Source organism: Wyeomyia smithii, chromosome 3 (genome assembly GCF_029784165.1).
Source record: "Wyeomyia smithii strain HCP4-BCI-WySm-NY-G18 chromosome 3, ASM2978416v1, whole genome shotgun sequence".
Taxonomy (NCBI): Eukaryota; Metazoa; Arthropoda; class Insecta; order Diptera; family Culicidae; genus Wyeomyia; species Wyeomyia smithii.
The window spans coordinates 169,896,366-169,915,043 of record NC_073696.1 but is presented as its reverse complement, the minus strand read 5'-3'; the positions used below and the strand labels follow the sequence as shown (position 1 = coordinate 169,915,043).

Genomic DNA, 18,678 nt, shown 5'->3' with positions numbered 1-18,678 from the left:
TGATTAATTAAAAATGGCTAATGGCCCAATGAGAGCAGAAAACCGATTAATAAAGTATTGGAGATGACCTAAATAACGAACGACAATAAAACTAGGAGAGACTTTGGACAAGAAGGCTAAACCTTCCAGACGAGGGGACTACTGGCGTTAAAAGATTCCACCTATCTATTGTAAGTTAAGATTGGGCGAGTGGAAACAACGGAAGTGACTACCCGGAACGATTGAGATGAATGCGTATCAGGTGAACGGACAAGGGAGTTGTCAACCCAGAATGAATGGAAGTGCGAAATTTTTTCTTTTATTTTCTAACCTTCTTATCTTTCAGGAATCACTAGCAACAGGTAGACGCACCTTCGAAGGGTAGGGGGAGAGGTATTATGCAGACTACTGCATATCAGGCGAAGTGTAAGTAGAACGTAAGTATGACGGACTGAGACAGCAGTATCATAATTAAAGTGGCCTACAGAGTTTTTGTAAATTGGATAAAAGAATTGTAAATCCGATAACAGAAAAGAGAGAGTTGCTATGAGAAAGAGAAATGTTTTAATGAAAAGAAAAAGAGCCACGACGGGCAACAGAGGTTGACAAAAAAAAACACACCTAATGAAAAGAAAAAGAGCCACGACGGGCAACAGAGGTTGACAAAGAAAAAAAAACGCACAAGAATTAGAAAAAGATTTTTTGAAGTAGAATACTTCTCTCAGGAAGTTCGGCTACATAGGGATGTGAAATGAAAATCTAAAACCGAAAAAAGTGAAAAATATGTCCAATTTCAAACGCTAATAAATCGGTTAGTATTCGATGGATTTCCTTCGTTCATGCAGCAATAGATTGGAAAATCTTCTAAGATTCTTCCTAAAACAAGATAAATGTAATTCTATTATTCACACTATTGTACTATTGAAAATAGTCAAGCCTTGTCAAAACGAAAAATTTGACCTCTGATTGGTCGTTATATGCTTGCTTCCCAAGCACGGTCGACAGGATCATATACCTTGCAATTGAAAACATGCTACTTGGCCTATATAAGAGCCTGTTTCAGCCGGAGCCGCTCATAATAGTTCTAGACAGCGACAACAGCAGTCGTCTTTCCTTAGCAGCAGCACTAGCCCTGTGGTTGGTCACCACGTCTCAGGAGCAGCGCGGTTTTTTCTCAGCGTGTGTCTCCAGACACCCATTATTCCCCCCGTGTTGGGGCAGCATGATTGCCATCAGGAAATCCAATTTTGGAAATCGAAATGCCTTTTTCAAGGCAAATAAACAAGTCATTGAAAGTTAATAATTTTTGCCAACGCAAGCAAGCATTCCGTGTTGGATCCTAGCAATTTAAATCTGTCGCACCCGTCGAATTTACTGAATGTGAAATAGCTTCCACAGTGCATGTTGTCCGCGTATCTCAATTCCCCCAATGTTAGGGCAGCTCAAAAGTTGTAATCAGTAACCGATGCAATCAAATTCTGTTGTAGTTGTCTAATTTTTACTTTTACTTTATTTAGTAAACCTCCCACTGTAGGGGCAGCGCAAAGGCTGCGATCAGCATGACCAACTTTAAATAACAAACGGTTTACGTTTATTCACTAAAAATTCATCCAATTCAAAACAGGTTTTTGTCTGAGTACAATAATTTGCACAAAAAGACATTAAAAATTTTACCGCATCACTAGACGCGTTTCTCCAGTCATGCCTCATGAACGTGAAGGTTCCCTATCGCAGACATAGATTTCGTGCTCCAGCACGTAACAACACGTGGAAATTGTCTTTTGAAGAAGAATACTTCTCTCAGGAAGTTCGGCTACATAGGGATGTGAAATGAAAATCTAAAGCCGAAAAAAGTGCATATAATGTCCAATTTCAAACGCTAATAAATCGGTTAGTATTCGATGGATTCCCTTCGTTCTTGAGGCAAAAAGACTGGAACATCTTCTAAGATTCTTCCCAAATGAAGATAATTGGAATTTTATTGTTCAAACTATTGTTCTATTGAAAATAGTCAAGCCTTGTCAGAACAAAAAATTCGACCTCTGATTGGTCGTTATATGATTGCTTCCCAAACACGGTCGACAGAATCATATACCTTGAAATTTAAAATATGTTATTTAGCCTATATAAGAGCCTGTTTCAGCCGAAGCCGCTCATAATAGTTTTAGACAGCGACAACAGCAGTCCTCCCTTAGCAGCAGCAGTAGCAGTGCAGTGGATACCAGCGATAGCGGATAGCGGCCTCAACTGTGGCATGACTACGGATAGCGTAGCAGTTCCAGCGGGTATCAGCATCGATAGCAGCTGATGCAGTGAGGCACTTTGGTGAAATGCAGTCTTTGTGCAATTGCCGGTACTAGTATGCATTCAATGAAAAGTTGACTCATTTTGACATTACATGAGCCATCTAGTTTTGATAAATGGCTGACACGCAAGCAGCCAAGTTATCTTCCTTGTAAAAGTATTCTACTTCAACCTTGCGGTCGTGGCTTTGCATACAACCCTCCTGTGATTTTTTTTTTTGTAAATCGGATTGAGTTCAAGTGAAAAAAAAAATAATTGTGAAGTAAAAATTCGTTGAGAATGAATAATGAGACGTTGATTAACCAATAGCATCCGATATAATCAAGAGAAAAATATATTGTACACTTTAGTAGGAAAAGAAAAATTATGTTAACCGAAGAAAAAGAAAAACGGGCATAGTGTTTAAGTAGAAGATTAGAAGATATAATAGAACATAAGAGCCCGTACGCGTGTGAAATTAATTTTAAACAGCAAGTGGAAAAAATTAACGAAAAAAAAAATTGATGAAAGAATGGCAAAAAAATATATGCACCACTTGCTAAGAAGGGCAGCTAGCATCTAAGAATTGACAATGAGACGAGTTCCCGATCCTCGAAGACGACCGAGGTGATTACAACGGATGCTGCGATGGGGGCATACCATAATGCCCAGTATGACGCGAAAAGGGAAGCAGACGGTTGTGAGGGGAGTTGAACGGCGGGTGTCTATGGTCGAGATGGAGGTAAAGCCAAACGTTATTACCAAGAGGAGACGAGCAGTATCCAGTTTTTGATCCCTGAAAAGGTCAGATGTGCAACAGAGCTCAATCAATGCGGCTCAAGCCAGAATCGAGACTTCAGCGCGAAGACGAATACAGCAAACTACACAGCGAAGGGCGTAATAATTTGTTCCAAATATATATTACTCATTGAGAGTTATTGACTTCCACAAATGAGGATTCGAGGTCAAAGCCAAACAAGCAAAATGACGCTATAAAATTTTGCTCGTGTTTAATCAACTATGGTCTTTACGCACTACGCTTTGAAAATGTGCACACATGCTAGCGGGTAATTGGACACCCCGCGCAGACAGTTAAAGATGATAAACCAAGTGACTGCATTATGCAACAGAGCCAGTGGCAATCGCAAATCTTTTCGCCACACGGCGCATAACAATACTATAAGCCAAACAAAAATACAGCCGATCTATGCCAAAGGGAGACGGCTAACCCAACATTGAAGTTCAACAACACACTCTGAACAATCGTAAAACAACCAGCTAAACTGCAGTCTTAATTAAAATGCAATGGTAATCGTTGAACTAGTGTAAATAACCCGATGAAGCCTTAGAGATGAGTTTGCACCACAACCAACCGATGAGAACCTCTACTGCCAGACGCACCCTCCCGTTTCAAACCCCCTGCAACCCGGCGCTTGATTACGACAGCTGAACAGCAGATATCTTCACGACGCAGCGCATCAGGCGAGCAAGCAATTGTTAATTTTAAATAAGGAAAATGTCATGTATGATAATGTAAACTCAAACGGTGCTACAGTTTTGAAAAACAAAATTTCATTGGCCAGAGGAAAAAAAAAAGCATATTATAAAAAACAACGGTGTATATAGTTGTATAAAAACGCGAGAATAATTGTAATAAAAAAAGAAAAAAAACACACCTATCGGCCGTCAGGACGGACCGTGTGACCATTGTCTCTTCTAGATAATGGCCAACTAGGCGGGGTGGCAGATGTGACGTCACACCCTGCGAAGAACCCAATGCTCCGTCACGAGCCTTATAATTAAAGTTAAATGTTGTTCCTAGGAGGGCATAGCCTTCTGCTATGCTTTAGTCAGGCGAAACATTTGGTTCCCTTGACAGAGGACCGCGAACGGCTCTGTCAACACTCTATGTATCAACAGATTATACCACAGGTGGCAAAGAACTTCGCGCAGCCTTCTGCTGTGCCACCGGCAAACAAACTCGACCAAAATAAACAAGTTTTGTGTTATAAACAAAACGCCGCCTGTACTTTAGCAGTACTAGATTAGGTTAAGAGATTAGTAAGGTAAACAGAGAGTGGAGAAAGTCTCTCTCTCTGAGTTACCGGTAGGGTATATTTAAGTAGTGATGTACGAAAATAAAGTCAGTTAGTCCACGTTAATCTTGTGTATTAATTCCGCGCCGAATGCGCGTACAGGGATACTTAGTAGAAGAATTCCCTGGTAGGTTATATCCTACACAAAAGTGTGCTGTGACTACTGATGAGAAACTTATCGATACTTATCGATAATATCGATAAGTGCTGGTCATCGATATTATCGTTAATTTTTTGACGTTAACGATAATTATCGACATTATAAGGGTGAGCACAAGCCAGTGCGGCTGGTTACTGGAGAACACCCAAAGAAGGAGACCTCACCTACCCTACCCCAGGAGTTGCTTTTGCCGCTAGGTATTTGTTGGGTGCTGTTATTCGACAAGATTTAGCATTGTTGGGGGTGGTGTAAAGGTTCGCCCCGGGTGTCACTGAGTTTCTGAGAAATAATGGTAACTAAAAAGGTATTTATAGTTTTTAGTTTCCTAAGAACAGATGAATTCGACAACTTAGTACTGGAGAACTTTAAAAAAATATCCAAACTTTTTGCACCATCTCATAAAAAGCGATGATACGAATTGTAATAAAATGCATTTTCTTTGGCTTGCCAAGTCTTTTAATATGATGGACATGTATTGCGAAAGTCTATTGGTAATTCTCTGGTAATTGTTTAGTTTAACTTGGAACTGTTTAAGTTTAAAGTATATGTTACCCAACAAACAAATTCTAGTTCCACTAAAAATCCAAATCAACGAAATTGTTGCGCCAAAAAAGTATCCTGGTTTATACAGGGGGTAGACAAAATAAATGAGATGAATTAAATTCTCTCGAATTTCAAATGGCCAGAACTTTACGAAAAATGAATCAATTTTGATGACCGGTTACATTTCACTGGAAAACAGTATTATATTAATACTAGTTGAACGTTCCCGGCGATGCTCGGGATCAAAGGTTTCAAAATTAGGAATCATTTTTTATAATTCATTGCAATATTAGCACAACTCACTTCAAAAATATTTCACATCTTATACGCCCATCATCACTTTAAGTACTTTAATATTCTGAGAACGCACAGAACGGAAATACTCATATTGGATTGCATATTGTGATTTTGGGCTGTTTTACAGAAACTGGAAGTCGCCTTTTCGGATATCAAAATATCGTATGATGTTCCACTTTCGGAAGTATTGATATGGTTGGCCAAATACCACTTCAGGATATTTTTCTGAAATTAGAAGTCGCCATTTTGTAAAATGTTGTGTGGGGTCATCCCAGTTCCGAATATACCAAATTCGGGTGATGTCCGGATATTCGATAATCGTTTACAGTAAAACCTCTTTTTATGTAACTTTTGAGAGAAAGAAATCGAAGTAATAAGAATTGAGCATGACCATTCATTAGTTCTCCTCTATAATGATTTCTAAAAAGATGACATGTGAATTTTTATAACGAAAATGTTTGTTTGTGTCCAAAGAAACACGTCTTAGAAGAAGTTAATGCTTTAATCCACAAAACTACGTAGAAATGAAAAAAAAATATTGCATAAGTCGCCTCCTAATCGATGTATAAACCAATGGAATGCGGCCTTTCCTCCAGCCAAATGTCCCAAGATCTAGTTTAGGTAAAAGTAAAAAGGTAAATCGAATCCCGTAATGTGTTTACCATTCACAAAACTACGAATACAACGGAAGGCGAATTGAGCTTATGCTCAAAAAGTCATGCATGCAATATGCATTATATGCATTCAAATATTCAAAAAGAGTATTTTAATGTGTTGTTCTGTAAGCACAAAGGTTTGAATTTTGATTTAGAGGCAAATTGAGCCCAAATATTCATGATTTTGCATTTTTTACATAGTGTTATTTTTACTCAAAAGTCATTCCAGAATATACACAAACATTTTAATGAAAAATTCTATCATAGCTGTGAGACAAATTGAGCCTAAAATATCATGGTTTTGCATTTTCATGTGATTTTGTGGAAAATATTTAAATTTTAAATAATCAGATACCTATTGATTTTCCCTCAAATATCTTTCTTTAACATTAACGAATATTTTATTATAGAAAAAATCACAGATCACAGCTTCGGGTTTTGATTTAGAGGCAAATTCAGCTTAAAAAGTCATAATTTTGCATGTTTCAGTTTTATGAATAATATCTCGAGTTTTAGTAATCAGATACCTGTTATTTTTCCTCAAATGTCTTTCTTATACATCAACGAACACTTTAGTGAAAAAAGAATCACATGTCATCGCTTTGAATTTTGAATTGGAGACGAATTTAGTATAAAAAGTCATAATGTTGCATGTTTCACGCAGTTTTGTGAAAAATATCTCAAGGTTTAGTGATCGGATACTAAATATTTTTCCTTAAATGTCTTTCCTGAACATTAACAAACATTTTAATATAAAAAGAATCATAAGTCATCGCTTTGAATTTTGATTTAAAGACAAATTTAGCACAAAAAGTCATAGTTTTGCATGTTTTACGTAGTTTTGTGGAAGAATATCTTAAGTTTTAGTAATCAGATACTAATAGTTTTTCCTCAAATGTCTTTAATGAACATGACAAACATTTTAATTAAAATAGAATCATATGTCATCGCTTTAATTTTGATTTAGAGGCAAATTCAACAGAGAAAGTCATAATTTTGCATGTTTTACGTAGTTTTGTGAATAATATCTCAAATTTCAGTTATCAGACACCTATTATTTTTTCTCAAATGTCTTTCCTGAACATTAGCAAACATTTTCATGTAAAAACCCTACATGTCACCGCTTATATTTGTGATTTAGAACGATTCGAAATGATAATAATTACTGTACACCTCAGAGACGGAGGGAATAATATCAGTAAGATCAAGCGTTACGGAATTCCATTTTTATATAGTAGATTACTTAGGAACTTGGTGTGACCAACCTACACCGAAAATGTTTCGGATTTCAAGAGTGTGTGTCAAAGTGTACATTTCTGCAACGCATAGAACGTTTTAGGCAACTAAATTGTCTATCTAAACTACTTCATTTAAAAAAAATTTGAGATCACCGATATTTTCTAAAATCATTTTTTATTTTTAAAATTATATGTTTTTCAGAGTAGGATCTTTAACTCATTTTTTTATATTTTTGAAGGAAAGTTTAGATACTTTTTGCTAAGATATATTGATTTATAAGAAAAAGGTTCAAATACAGTTAGGTTTTCTTACGCGGGGGATACGTGCCTCGTGAAAAAACCATGTTAATACAGAAATCCGCTTGATAAACCGCTTTAATTCAATAATTCGCGTAAAAAACCACGTTAATTTGAAAATCTGCATAAATAACCTTTTAGAGAAAATCCGCGTGAAAATAATCTGACCTTTTCAAATGTTAATCCAGATAACGTTTCAAACGCAAGATTGCAAAGTTGCTTGGTTTAATAAGACCTACACACCCACAATGTTCGATTGAATTCTGCTAGAGTGCTGCAAGCTCAAAGAAAATTAGTACCCAACAGGGAAAAAACGGCCAAAATCAACACCCATACTTAATAAATTCATACCTCGATGATCCCTTGGCGAATTTTCAATCTTTGGCTACCAATGAACCCGAAATAAATTCTGATTTATTGACAACATATAAACCTAAGTGAAACAGGATGTCAGAAAAAGTTCGACGCGTTGCAAAAATGTACACTTTGGCACACACTCCGGAAATCCGAAACATTTCCAGTGACCCTTGATCACGTCCAGTTCTCAAGTAATACTAGGGAACTAGGACAGTTTTCCAGTAAAATGAAACCTGTTTTGTCAGAATTGATACTTTTTTCGTGAAGTTTTGGCCATTTAAAAATTGACAGAATTTTGCCTGCTTTAATTATTTCCCTTATTATACAACCTTCAAAATGAACTTCGGCTTGAAACTACTCCGTAGAAAGCACTCCCGGCGTAAAACCCGAAGACTTTCCAAAACAAACTGTTTAACTCGTCCGGTTGTTTGAATTTTCATTCGCAGTATCGTAAGATTTGTCATTCAAGGTCTTAATACAATGGATACGTTGCGGCTGTGTTTGCGGCAATTTGACAGTTAGCCCATACATTTACTGTCACATTGACGTCAATGCAACGCAAACGTATCCATTCTGTTTGGGCCATCTCTGTCCCTGTTTTTAACAAATTTATATAGTAAAATTGCATTTGTCGAATAACGTTTGCGGTAAATAAAATGGACGAAAATTGCCGATTTTTCATGGGTTTACCTTCAATCGCACTGACGAAACTACTCATGCATCATCAATCATAGTAACCCATGAATTAGCAAAAAAAATGACAGCTTTATCAGTCAAACTCTAACTGTGATGACAAAAAAAGGGGAGCTACTCCGTTCAGAGGTGTGCGCGTTCAAAAAACGGTACCCCGCCACGTCAAAAACGGACATCGTGCGGCACTTTGTGGACGCCGGGTATACCGGTTCTGGCATTTACAACATCTTGACACTATTGGACAACGATCAGAGCATCGAAAGAAAGCCCGGTTCCGGACGGCCAACGACCCTGAGCGACAAGAAGCTTCAAAGGATGCTGAATAGGAAGACCGAAGGAAAAGTGGCTAAATCGCTGCATGCACTTGGCCGAGAGGTTGATGCATGCTCTAAAACAGTGAAAAAGCATCTGGAGAACATGGACATACATGCAGGAAGCGGCAGTCCCGTCCACTGGTCTCGGAGAATAAGATGGTCAAGTCGATTTTCCTAGCGAATCGCGGCGCGACAGTGGTATTGGACGACTAGACCTAACTCACCCTGGATGGCAACGACTAGCAGGGCTCTTCGTATTTTACCTCCCCCACGAAGGAAGTGAGCACCGAGGTAAAGTTTATTTCACAGACCAAGTTCCCCAAAAAGGTGCGGCTGTGGCTGACAATCAGTGAGAAAGGGATGTCAAAGTTGCTCTTCTTTCGCTCCGGGATGGCCGTGAACGGGGAAATTTATAGTACGAAGTGCCTGACAGAAGTTGCGTCGTTCATCAAGAAATACCATAAGCGCGAAGACACGGTGTTCTGATCAGATTTGACGTCGGCCAACTACTCGAAACGATCATTGGAGGAGATGGAGCGGCTGAATATCGATGTGGTACCGAAGTCGGTGAATCCGCTCAATGTTCCCCACCTGCTTCTCATCGAGAATTTCTGGACAAACTTGAAGCGCAAGATCTATTCCAACAATTTTGTCGTGAAAACGGAGGAGGAATTAATAAAAAACGAAGAAAGAGCTTAAAAACATGGTTACACGCATGTTTTCGTCCGCCATGGCGAATGTTCCGGTTAACTGCCGGAAGGCTGCACGCAAGGTCGTAATATTTTTTTTTGTGAGGAAGCTAACATGATAACCTTCCATGGGAAATTTATCCAACTCAATTATCTGTCATAGTTTTTTTTTCATCACCATCTGAAATAGTTTTTTTCATCACCATCTGAAAATTTTTTTTTTACCGCAAACGTTAGCTGTCAAATTTCACCTGCTTCACAATGTTACACCAACGCACTCGGCTTAAGGCAACTTGTCTCCAGTTTTTTTTAACTGTTCTACGTTTCCGAGATCTTACTCCACTTGGTCCAAGCACCTAGCTCGTTGCGCGCCTCTACATCTTGTACCTGTTATATTCGAGATGAACACCATTGTTGTCCGGCATTCTTACAACATGGCACACCCATAAACCCCGCCAACTTCAGCATCTTTCTGGATACTGGGTTCGCCGTAGATATGCGCCAGCCTGTGGTTCACACGCCATCCTCACATACTCCGTTGAAGGTGGTCCTAAAAACACGTCGCTCGAAAACGGCTAGTGCTTGCAAGTCCTTCTCGAGCATTGTCCATCTCTCGCGTCCGTAGAGGACTACCGGTCTTATGAGCGTCTTGTACACGGTGAACTTTGTACGAGGACGAAGTTTGCCAGACCTCAAAGTCTTGTGAAGTCCGCAGTATGCACGACTCCCAGCTACAATACGTCTGCGGATTTTTCTGCTGCAATTGTTGTCTGACTTTCCCAATGATCCGAGGAACACAAATTCATCAACCACCTCGAACTCATTTCCGTCGAACACTACGCTACTGCCTATGCGAGCCCTATCGCGCTCAATACCCCCTGCTTGCAGATACTTGTTCTTCGACGTATTCACCATCAACACAACCTTTTCTGCTTCATGTTTCAGTTTGGTGTACTGTTTAGCTCCCACCTGGAACGTCCTTCCGACAATGACAACGTCATCAGCAAAGCAGATAAACTGGCTGGATTAACTGAAGATCGTGTCCCGCATATCGAAAGTTGCACCTTTCATTATGCCTTCAAGCGCAATGTTTAACAGAAGACAGGAAAGACCGTCGCCTTGTCGAAATCCCTTGCGTGTTTTAAGGTGAAACCTTATTGAATTCACAAATGACCGACTTCGAGTCACAACTACGAATTTTCCAAAGGATAAGACTCGGAAATAGTTAATGCGTTCCCTGTATTCCCTGTGGTGAAGCAAACATAAAATCGCATTTTCATAGAAAACGCAATAAGTATATCCGAGTCTTGTGCTTTTAAAATTTCGAAATGGTGACTCGAAGTCGGCCATTTTTGGATTCAATGAGGTTTCACCTTAAACGAGCTTGACCTCGCACCCGGAATCTTCACACAGCACTGTACACTATCCATTGTGCCCCCAATCTGTCTTGTCAGTTTCGCAGGGAAGCCATTTTCATCCATAACTTACGGTAGCTCTACACGGTAAAATCTTTGCATGCTGGAATAAATCTTTAATCATCTTCGGATTTGGAAGACATTACTCCAAAAATGTAGAGCTAAAAAATCTAAGGCCTAAGTTGAAACCTACCATGGGAGACCAAGAAAACCAAGTTTCTATGGAAATACGCACTTTGGGGAATTTAAACTCGTTTTTCTCGCAAAATCTTTACATGCCTAATTAAATATTTCGAAGCGTATTGATTCAGTAGACCTTATTCTAAAAACATAGAACTAAAAACTTGAAGGACGACTATGTTTATTTGAATTTCTATGAAAATTCCTAGTTTTGTAATTTATACTGAAACAATCTAGAAACTCCAAAATTAACTCTTTTTTACCATATTTCATCTACCTGACATAATTTGATACGTATAGAACAATTGATACGTATAAAAATTCCACAAAACACAGATATATTTACATTTCACGGAAACGGGGAGGGGTCCAGAGGCTTGGTATTTTTACCTTCACTAAGAGCAACTATCCTCCTTGATTCCAAGTTTTTCCAAATCCGCCATGGCAATGCCGAGAACGACTAATTTCAATAAAAAAGTTCCGTTTCGAGTCTTTACGGGTCACGCTATGTTCAGGTGGATTTCGGTTGAACTAGAAGCTAATAAGCTGTTGCTCAATCAAATAGTTTGTTGGGCAGAATTTTCGTCACAAAACTACTTTCGTCGTAGTTTTCGTCGACAAAACTACTTTCGAAGTTCGAAACATTGCTGATTGCCAATATATGGTACTTATGTAGTCAACTCAAGTCGATTTTATAGTTCAATTAATCAATAAAAATGAACTTTTACGTAGCGGAAAGGTGAATTAATTTATTTTTATTTACACAAAAATGTGAATTTGTTTTGTTCTTAGTACTAATAATACTGGTGTAATACTTGGCAAAGTGATTATTATTTACATTGTGCGAGTATTTCGGTTTATTGTACTAGAGGATGCATAAGCTGTGCATCCTTGCCCTATGTTCCTTCAATGTTATGTGGTTTGTAATTTTATTTGACTTTATTTTTGTTGTGTACTTTAGTGAGTGACAAGTTATTTTCTGCTAATGGTCAATAAATACAATTTTCTTATCTCAATAGGTACCCACATTTGAAGTTTTTGCCGAGCTTATGGTTGTACAAAATATCAGCCCTATTTGTACATTTCCTTCCTGCGTATATTTTGGATTTTATCCTGAAAATATCCGGTGGTAGACCAATGTAAGTTTAGTGTTGCAATTAATGTACGTTATTTATAACTGTACAATTTCCAGGCTGGTGCGATTACACACAAACGTTTGGCAATCACTCAATCGACTCGAAAAGTTTATCTTCAGTGAGTGGAAATTCAGTAATAGGAACTCGTTGGAACTGAGCAATCGTTTATCAGAGGAGGATGTGAATGATTTCAATATCAATATAACTAGTTTACAATGGCCTGAATATTTCGTTACTCTCGCACAAGGGGTAAGACGTTATCTTAACAATGAGCATCCCAAATCATTGGAATCAGCTCGAAAAAAGGATTTTGTGTAAGTACACCTCACCTGCTCACCATTACCTTGAATGCACAATGATTATAAATTTAAATATATTTCTAGACTCTACATTGTACACGTGCTTTTCCAGCTTTTTATATATTTCTTAATTTGGATGGCAGCTTCTCACATTCTAAGTTTACCACTTCTAAATTCCATATTCGTAGTTCCTATAGCATATTTCTTGTTACAGTTATTCTAGAATAATGTGCTGTAATTTGGATTGGCGAATCTATAAGTGAGGTTAGAGTGAAAATTTGAATTGTGTTGGTGATAGGCAGAAAAAAAAATAAACTCAAAGGAATAAGCTATATTAAAGTCGTTTTTATTCATTGTATAATATGATCTCTTTAATGGCAATAATAAATCATATATAGAACCATCGGTGAATGAAAAATAGTGATATCTTGGTTGATTTTTCAGCAGTCAATCGCAAAATTGAGCGTACGCACTTGATTAATTCGTTAAATTTTCATTTTCGTTGTCAAAAAATAAATAGTTCAGAGCAACTTCTGTACTATACAAAATTGATCCTTTTTACTCTTATGTCATATTTTTCTAGAAGCTATAGGGTTAACACAACATTTCCAACAACCTATTTTGTTGATTTACGGCTTGTTAAGCTGTTATTAAATGGATTTTAGCTGAACTAAAAATTAATAAGCTGTTAAGCTACATAATTGTTTGTTGGGTTCTAACGTAATAAGTTTTTGCCATGATATTATCTACAAGAACATATAGACCAAGACCGACCAACTAGCCCCGTTCTACCCTGCAATTCCTTAGTTAGTGGAAAAATAAAAAAAAATCAGTTTAAAAAAGTGTTCCAATAGCAGCTATTAATCGTTTAGTGTTTGATTTGACCGCTCTTGACGTCTAACATTACCGGCAAGCGCTGTGGTATCGATTCGGCCAAAGTTCTGGTCACTGTAGGCGGAATCCTGTCCCAGATCTCCTAAGTCGCCTTCCTGAGATTTACTTTATTCCTTGGGTTTTTATTTTTCAAATGGGTTTTGATCTCAAGAAGCTCAACGAGGTTTAAGTCCGGTTTTTGCGGAGGTTTTTCGAGTTGATTGGGAACATAGCATTTGAACTTTTGGTGGGTAAATTTTGAAGATATCTTTAACAGGTGACGAATTATTACAGTTTTAATTCCAACAGCTATTGCCGTACGATGAAAGCAAAGTGTTCCAGGCCATTATCTTGCTGAAAGTAATAATCATAAGAGAGATGCAATTTGTGCACGTAGGACTTAATTAGGGGGGTAATTTTTCAAGATGTTCCAGTAAGCCGTCTTGTTCATTGTTGAATCCATAAACTCCATGGTTCCCGATCCAGATGCCACCAATGTACCATACAACAGCTTACTGCCGTGTTTTACTGTGGGAACTAAGTACTAAACTAGGAACTCTGATGCTGGTTTTCTCCACACCTTCTGTCTTCCATCTGATCAGAAGAAGTTGATTCAGTTTCATCCGTATATAAAACCTTGTTTCAAAACTCTTTCGGTTTGTTTACATAAGTCTTAGCAAACTCCAGTCGTTTTTTTTTTCATATTCACCTCGAAGGCTATTTATGACCCCAAATTGTTCCTGTATGCTACTCTTCTGACGATATCTGCATTGGCAGGTCTTCCGATGGTGCCGGTTATCTCGGTAGTTAGTTTCGGAGTGCTTGTGTTGTCTAGCAACTCATCCCCAGAACACAGAATCCTCTTGCGTCCTTTACCAGAGAGATTTTGGATAGGTCCTTCGTACTTAATTTATTGCATAGCAGAGTAAGTTCTTCCAACAGCCCCTGCTATTTTCTGCAAGAACTTTCCGCTACTACACATACATATTAGGGTGGTAATAAAATTTTTTTTTTCGAATTTCGCTTAGATGCTCAAATGTTTCGTCTTATCGCAAAATCCAAAATTTCAGCTCAATCGGACTTTGGAACATGTGCCTCAAAGCGGTCAATGTTTCACTTTTTCGATCGTTAAAAAAAATGCACAGGTAGTAGTTTATTAAATCGTTGATATCGATTTTTTTATGCCAAACATCTGAAGCGGACATAATAGATACCGTAAACTGGGGTGACTTTGATCACCGGGGTGACTTTGATCACAGTACCTCTTTTTTGAAAATGTGGTAAAAAAGCGCTCGTAGTACTTGGGATTTGTCGTAATCTTCATTGATTGTGTGGATGTATGTCTGCATTGCTACAATTCATGCATTTCCTGCTATTTGTAGAGTGTTTATCATGCTAAAATATTAATTGAAAATAAAGTGTATTTTTGGCAATATTTGTTGCATACAAACAATCGGTTCAAGCAGATTCAAAACAACAAGATGCAATACGTAAAGTTTTTTTATTTTGTTCCCAGATTAGTTCTTAATATGAACAAATATTATAACAATGCATTTCATTGTTATTTTTGCAAGTTTTTCCTCGAAGACAATGTTGAGTCCCAAAAATCTCCACAGCGTATTACATATTTCTTCTTAACAAAAACCCAAGACGTGAAGAAACATGCAAATTTGGACAATTACATAAGTCATATTACACGTGGACTAGTTTTTGATGATTTTGGACCACCTTCCCTCTCAGTGGATGATCATTTATATATATTATAAAAATTTTGTATGAATCTTGGACAATCGCCTACATGAACTGTTCACGTAGAATGTGAATGGCCCCCAAATTGCTTTCCATATTTATAAACTCATTTAAGTCGTTTTTGGGTGTTTAATTTAGTAAAAGTAGCAAAGTGTTACTCCAAATTTATCAAAATAATGAAGTGATCAAAGTCACCCCGGAATGATGATTGGTGAAAATTTTTTAGAGCATATATAAAAAACAGCAAAATTGTTGCTAAACTTTTAAAGTTGAAGTTTTTTCCAATGCATGCCAGTACTTATTTTAAAAAATGTTAAACAATATTTTTTTTAGTATATTCTGAAAATATTTAAGCTAAATTTTTGAGCTGGTTAGCGAAACTGTTAACGTCACTAAAAATTTGACCTTCGAAACGCTAATCGCTAATACGCTAAACTTTGTAGAGAAGAGACGATAGAACTATTAGGAAAACTGAATTGCTGATGGCGTACGTAAATCGCTTCGAAAGATGAACGTTTCATTCAAACAACGTTCAATTGGCTTTATTGTCTAAAGTTCCTTTCTTTACGACACAAGTGCAAGTCAGTCTTTTTACCCTAAATGGAGTTCCAGATATTGTACAAGCCACAGGAGCATTTTGAAGAACAAGCCTAAGGCCTAGATTGAATTTTCAAGACACCAAGAACTTTTGTAAATTACAATGCGCTTGAAATTATGACAACTTTGGTTCTACTTTTTCGATTCAGATAATAATTGAATTTTTATGAAGACATTTATAGTGTGCAAAATCAAGTATGAACACCGTTTTGTGAACCTCTCATTGTGAATAGCTCTAAAAAGTAATTGTATTCGTTTGTTTTACCACAAAAACTCAAAGTAGTCCAAAACATACAAAACACGAGCAATAAATATAGCGATGTGAATATTTACATATTAATAAGTTAGCGATTAGCGAAAGTTCCGCTAATGTGGGATTAGCGTTTAGCGATTATCGAGCTACATTTTCCGATTAGCGGCTAAATTTTTTTTTAGCCGCTAAATTTTCGGTTAGCGGTGCCCACCACTGTCCAGAACAAATAAAAATAAATAATGTAAAGGAAAATGCACACCTATATAAAAAAACTAGAGTTTTTTGAAGAACAAAATGTGACTTATTTTGATTTTCATAAAAGAATTTGTTTACCTATGTAATAAATCTGCAATTATATGTGCAATATTGTATGAAATTTTTATATAAAAGTTTAAGGTTAAAGAAAACTGGTCTTCAATCATTGCGCAAATTCTACGTAAAATTTTCGGCAATATCATTTTCACAAAAGCAAAAAAATAGTAAATAACGATTGTCTATTTTTGTATAACATTTCATTATTTTTAACATATATATTTCCTTACCTAAAACTAATTTAAAATATGCTGTTCTGTTGAGTATACACTAAGGTCGCGTTTTTTTACGCGGATTCCTGAATTTTCGCGGTTTTTTCACGCGGATTCCGGAATTTACGAGGTATTTTTTTTACGCGGATTTCGGTTTCTCTTCACGGGTTTTTACGCGGATTCCGGGATTTACGTGGTTTTTTTACACGGATTTCGGAATTTACGCCGTTTTTTACGCGGATTCCGGAATTTACGCAGTTTTTTACGCGGATTCCGGGATTTACGCGTTTTTTTTACGTGGCACGTATCCCCCGCGTAAAAAGCGACTTTAGTGTATTTAAAATTATTTTCAATACATTTTTTGTTGAGTATAAAAAATTAAAATTTGTTCAAATAGTTTGATCATCCATGATACCCTTTTCGCTTACAGTTATGGTAAACTGTAAACTCATTTGAAAAAAATCGAATGTTAGTGACAGCTTTGGAATATTTAGTTGATAATAAGTGAGTGATTTTCAGGTACCGTAAAAGTGGCTAGCTTTGATAACTTTTGGCAGTATAACTTAAGTATATGACTCTTCAATGAGTTTTCTCCGAATTTTACATTTTTAAAACAAATACTAGATATACTAGAATGGATGTACATTAGGGTGTCCCAAAAAAAATCGATGTTGAAGAAGTCAAGGTGCTCAGCCCTAAATTGAAAGATAATGTTATTTATAGCATTTTTGTAGAACATTTCGACTTTCTGAAATATCTTTTTCAGGTTGCCCAAATGTGATTTATGAAAAAATGACTTTTTCAAGCTATATTACCACTCTTTTGCATTTTTTTCAAATCTGTTCAATTCCTACATTTTTTCATATTTTTTTTTTATTTTTGTGGGGTTGTTTTTGAATATTTTTTCATGGTTCAGTTCTGCATTGCATTCAGTTTTTATACTCACAGAGCCCATTAAACATCACAGAAAAAATATTTTTTCTAATGATTTTTAGATAAAACCCTTCAAAACACAAATAAAAAAAACTTTTGATCAAGAACTGAAATTTCCTTTGCAAAACGGGATTTACGACGAAAATTTACATGAAAAAAGGTACTAGGTATCTTATCGGGGGGCTGAGATATTGGCATTTTTATGTGTGATGGAAAACTACGCATTTTAACAAAAATGTTAAATAACTGTTTTATTTTGAGAGATAAAAAATAATGATGTTCAGAAAACAAATGTATTTTTGGATGACTGATAACACAGTAGAAGGTTGAAAAATACGGCAAAATCTGCGAAAAAAGTTAGAACGAAAACTGTGATTTTTAGTGCCTTCTAATAGAAAACTCAATGTTACTCGTAATATATAAGAAATAGAAACATGATGTCTTCGGTAAAGTTTCTTGTTTTAAAATAACCTAAAACTTTGTCGAAGACACTTTGCGTCTATCTTATTCTGATTAAAAAGTAAATTTTTTATCTCACTCATTGGTGGATTGATCACCAATCTTCCTACATTAAAAGATGTATTTTTGAATATGCTGAAACTTCTTCGAACATACCTTTTGGCTAAAATCAACATCCTAATCACTATTTAGGAAATTATACGCACAAACGGCAAAATAAAACACTGTGCAATGGAGATATAGAGCTTTTGACAAAATGGATAGTTTTCGATATCAAGGATCTTTTTCAATGTAAATTTTTGTCTTGAGTTCCGCTTTGCAGTAAAAATTTCAGTTCTTGATCAAAAACATTTTTTATATGTGTTTTGAAGGGTTTTATCTAAAAATCATAAGGAAAATTCACTTTTTTGTGATGTTCAGTGGGCTCTGTGAGTCAAATAATTGAATGTGATGCTGAACCAAACCATGCAAAATATTCAAAAACAACCGCACAAAAATAAAATAATATATGGAACAATTTAGGAATCGAACAGATTTGAAAAAAGTGCAAAAGAGTGGTTTTGTAGCTTGAAAAAGTCATTTTTTCATAAATAACGTTTGGGCAACCTGAAAACGATTTTTCAGAAAGTCGAAATGTTCTACAAAAGTGCTATAAATA

General features: G+C 36.6%; 1 protein-coding gene across 3 annotated transcripts in view; it reads left to right on the top strand.

The window, feature by feature from the left end:
* Nucleotides 1-12,964, top strand: part of LOC129733019 (putative fatty acyl-CoA reductase CG8306) — a 95,566-nt gene extending 82,602 nt beyond the window's left edge. For all 3 annotated transcript variants that reach the window (XM_055694559.1, XM_055694557.1, XM_055694558.1), the window contains exons 9-11: nucleotides 12,217-12,336; nucleotides 12,390-12,647; nucleotides 12,717-12,964. In XM_055694559.1, coding sequence (XP_055550534.1) covers nucleotides 12,217-12,336; nucleotides 12,390-12,647; nucleotides 12,717-12,855 — 517 coding nt within the window. In that variant the 3' untranslated portion in view covers nucleotides 12,856-12,964. The remainder of the gene's footprint in view (nucleotides 1-12,216; nucleotides 12,337-12,389; nucleotides 12,648-12,716) is intronic.
* Nucleotides 12,965-18,678: the final 5,714 nt, after the last annotated feature.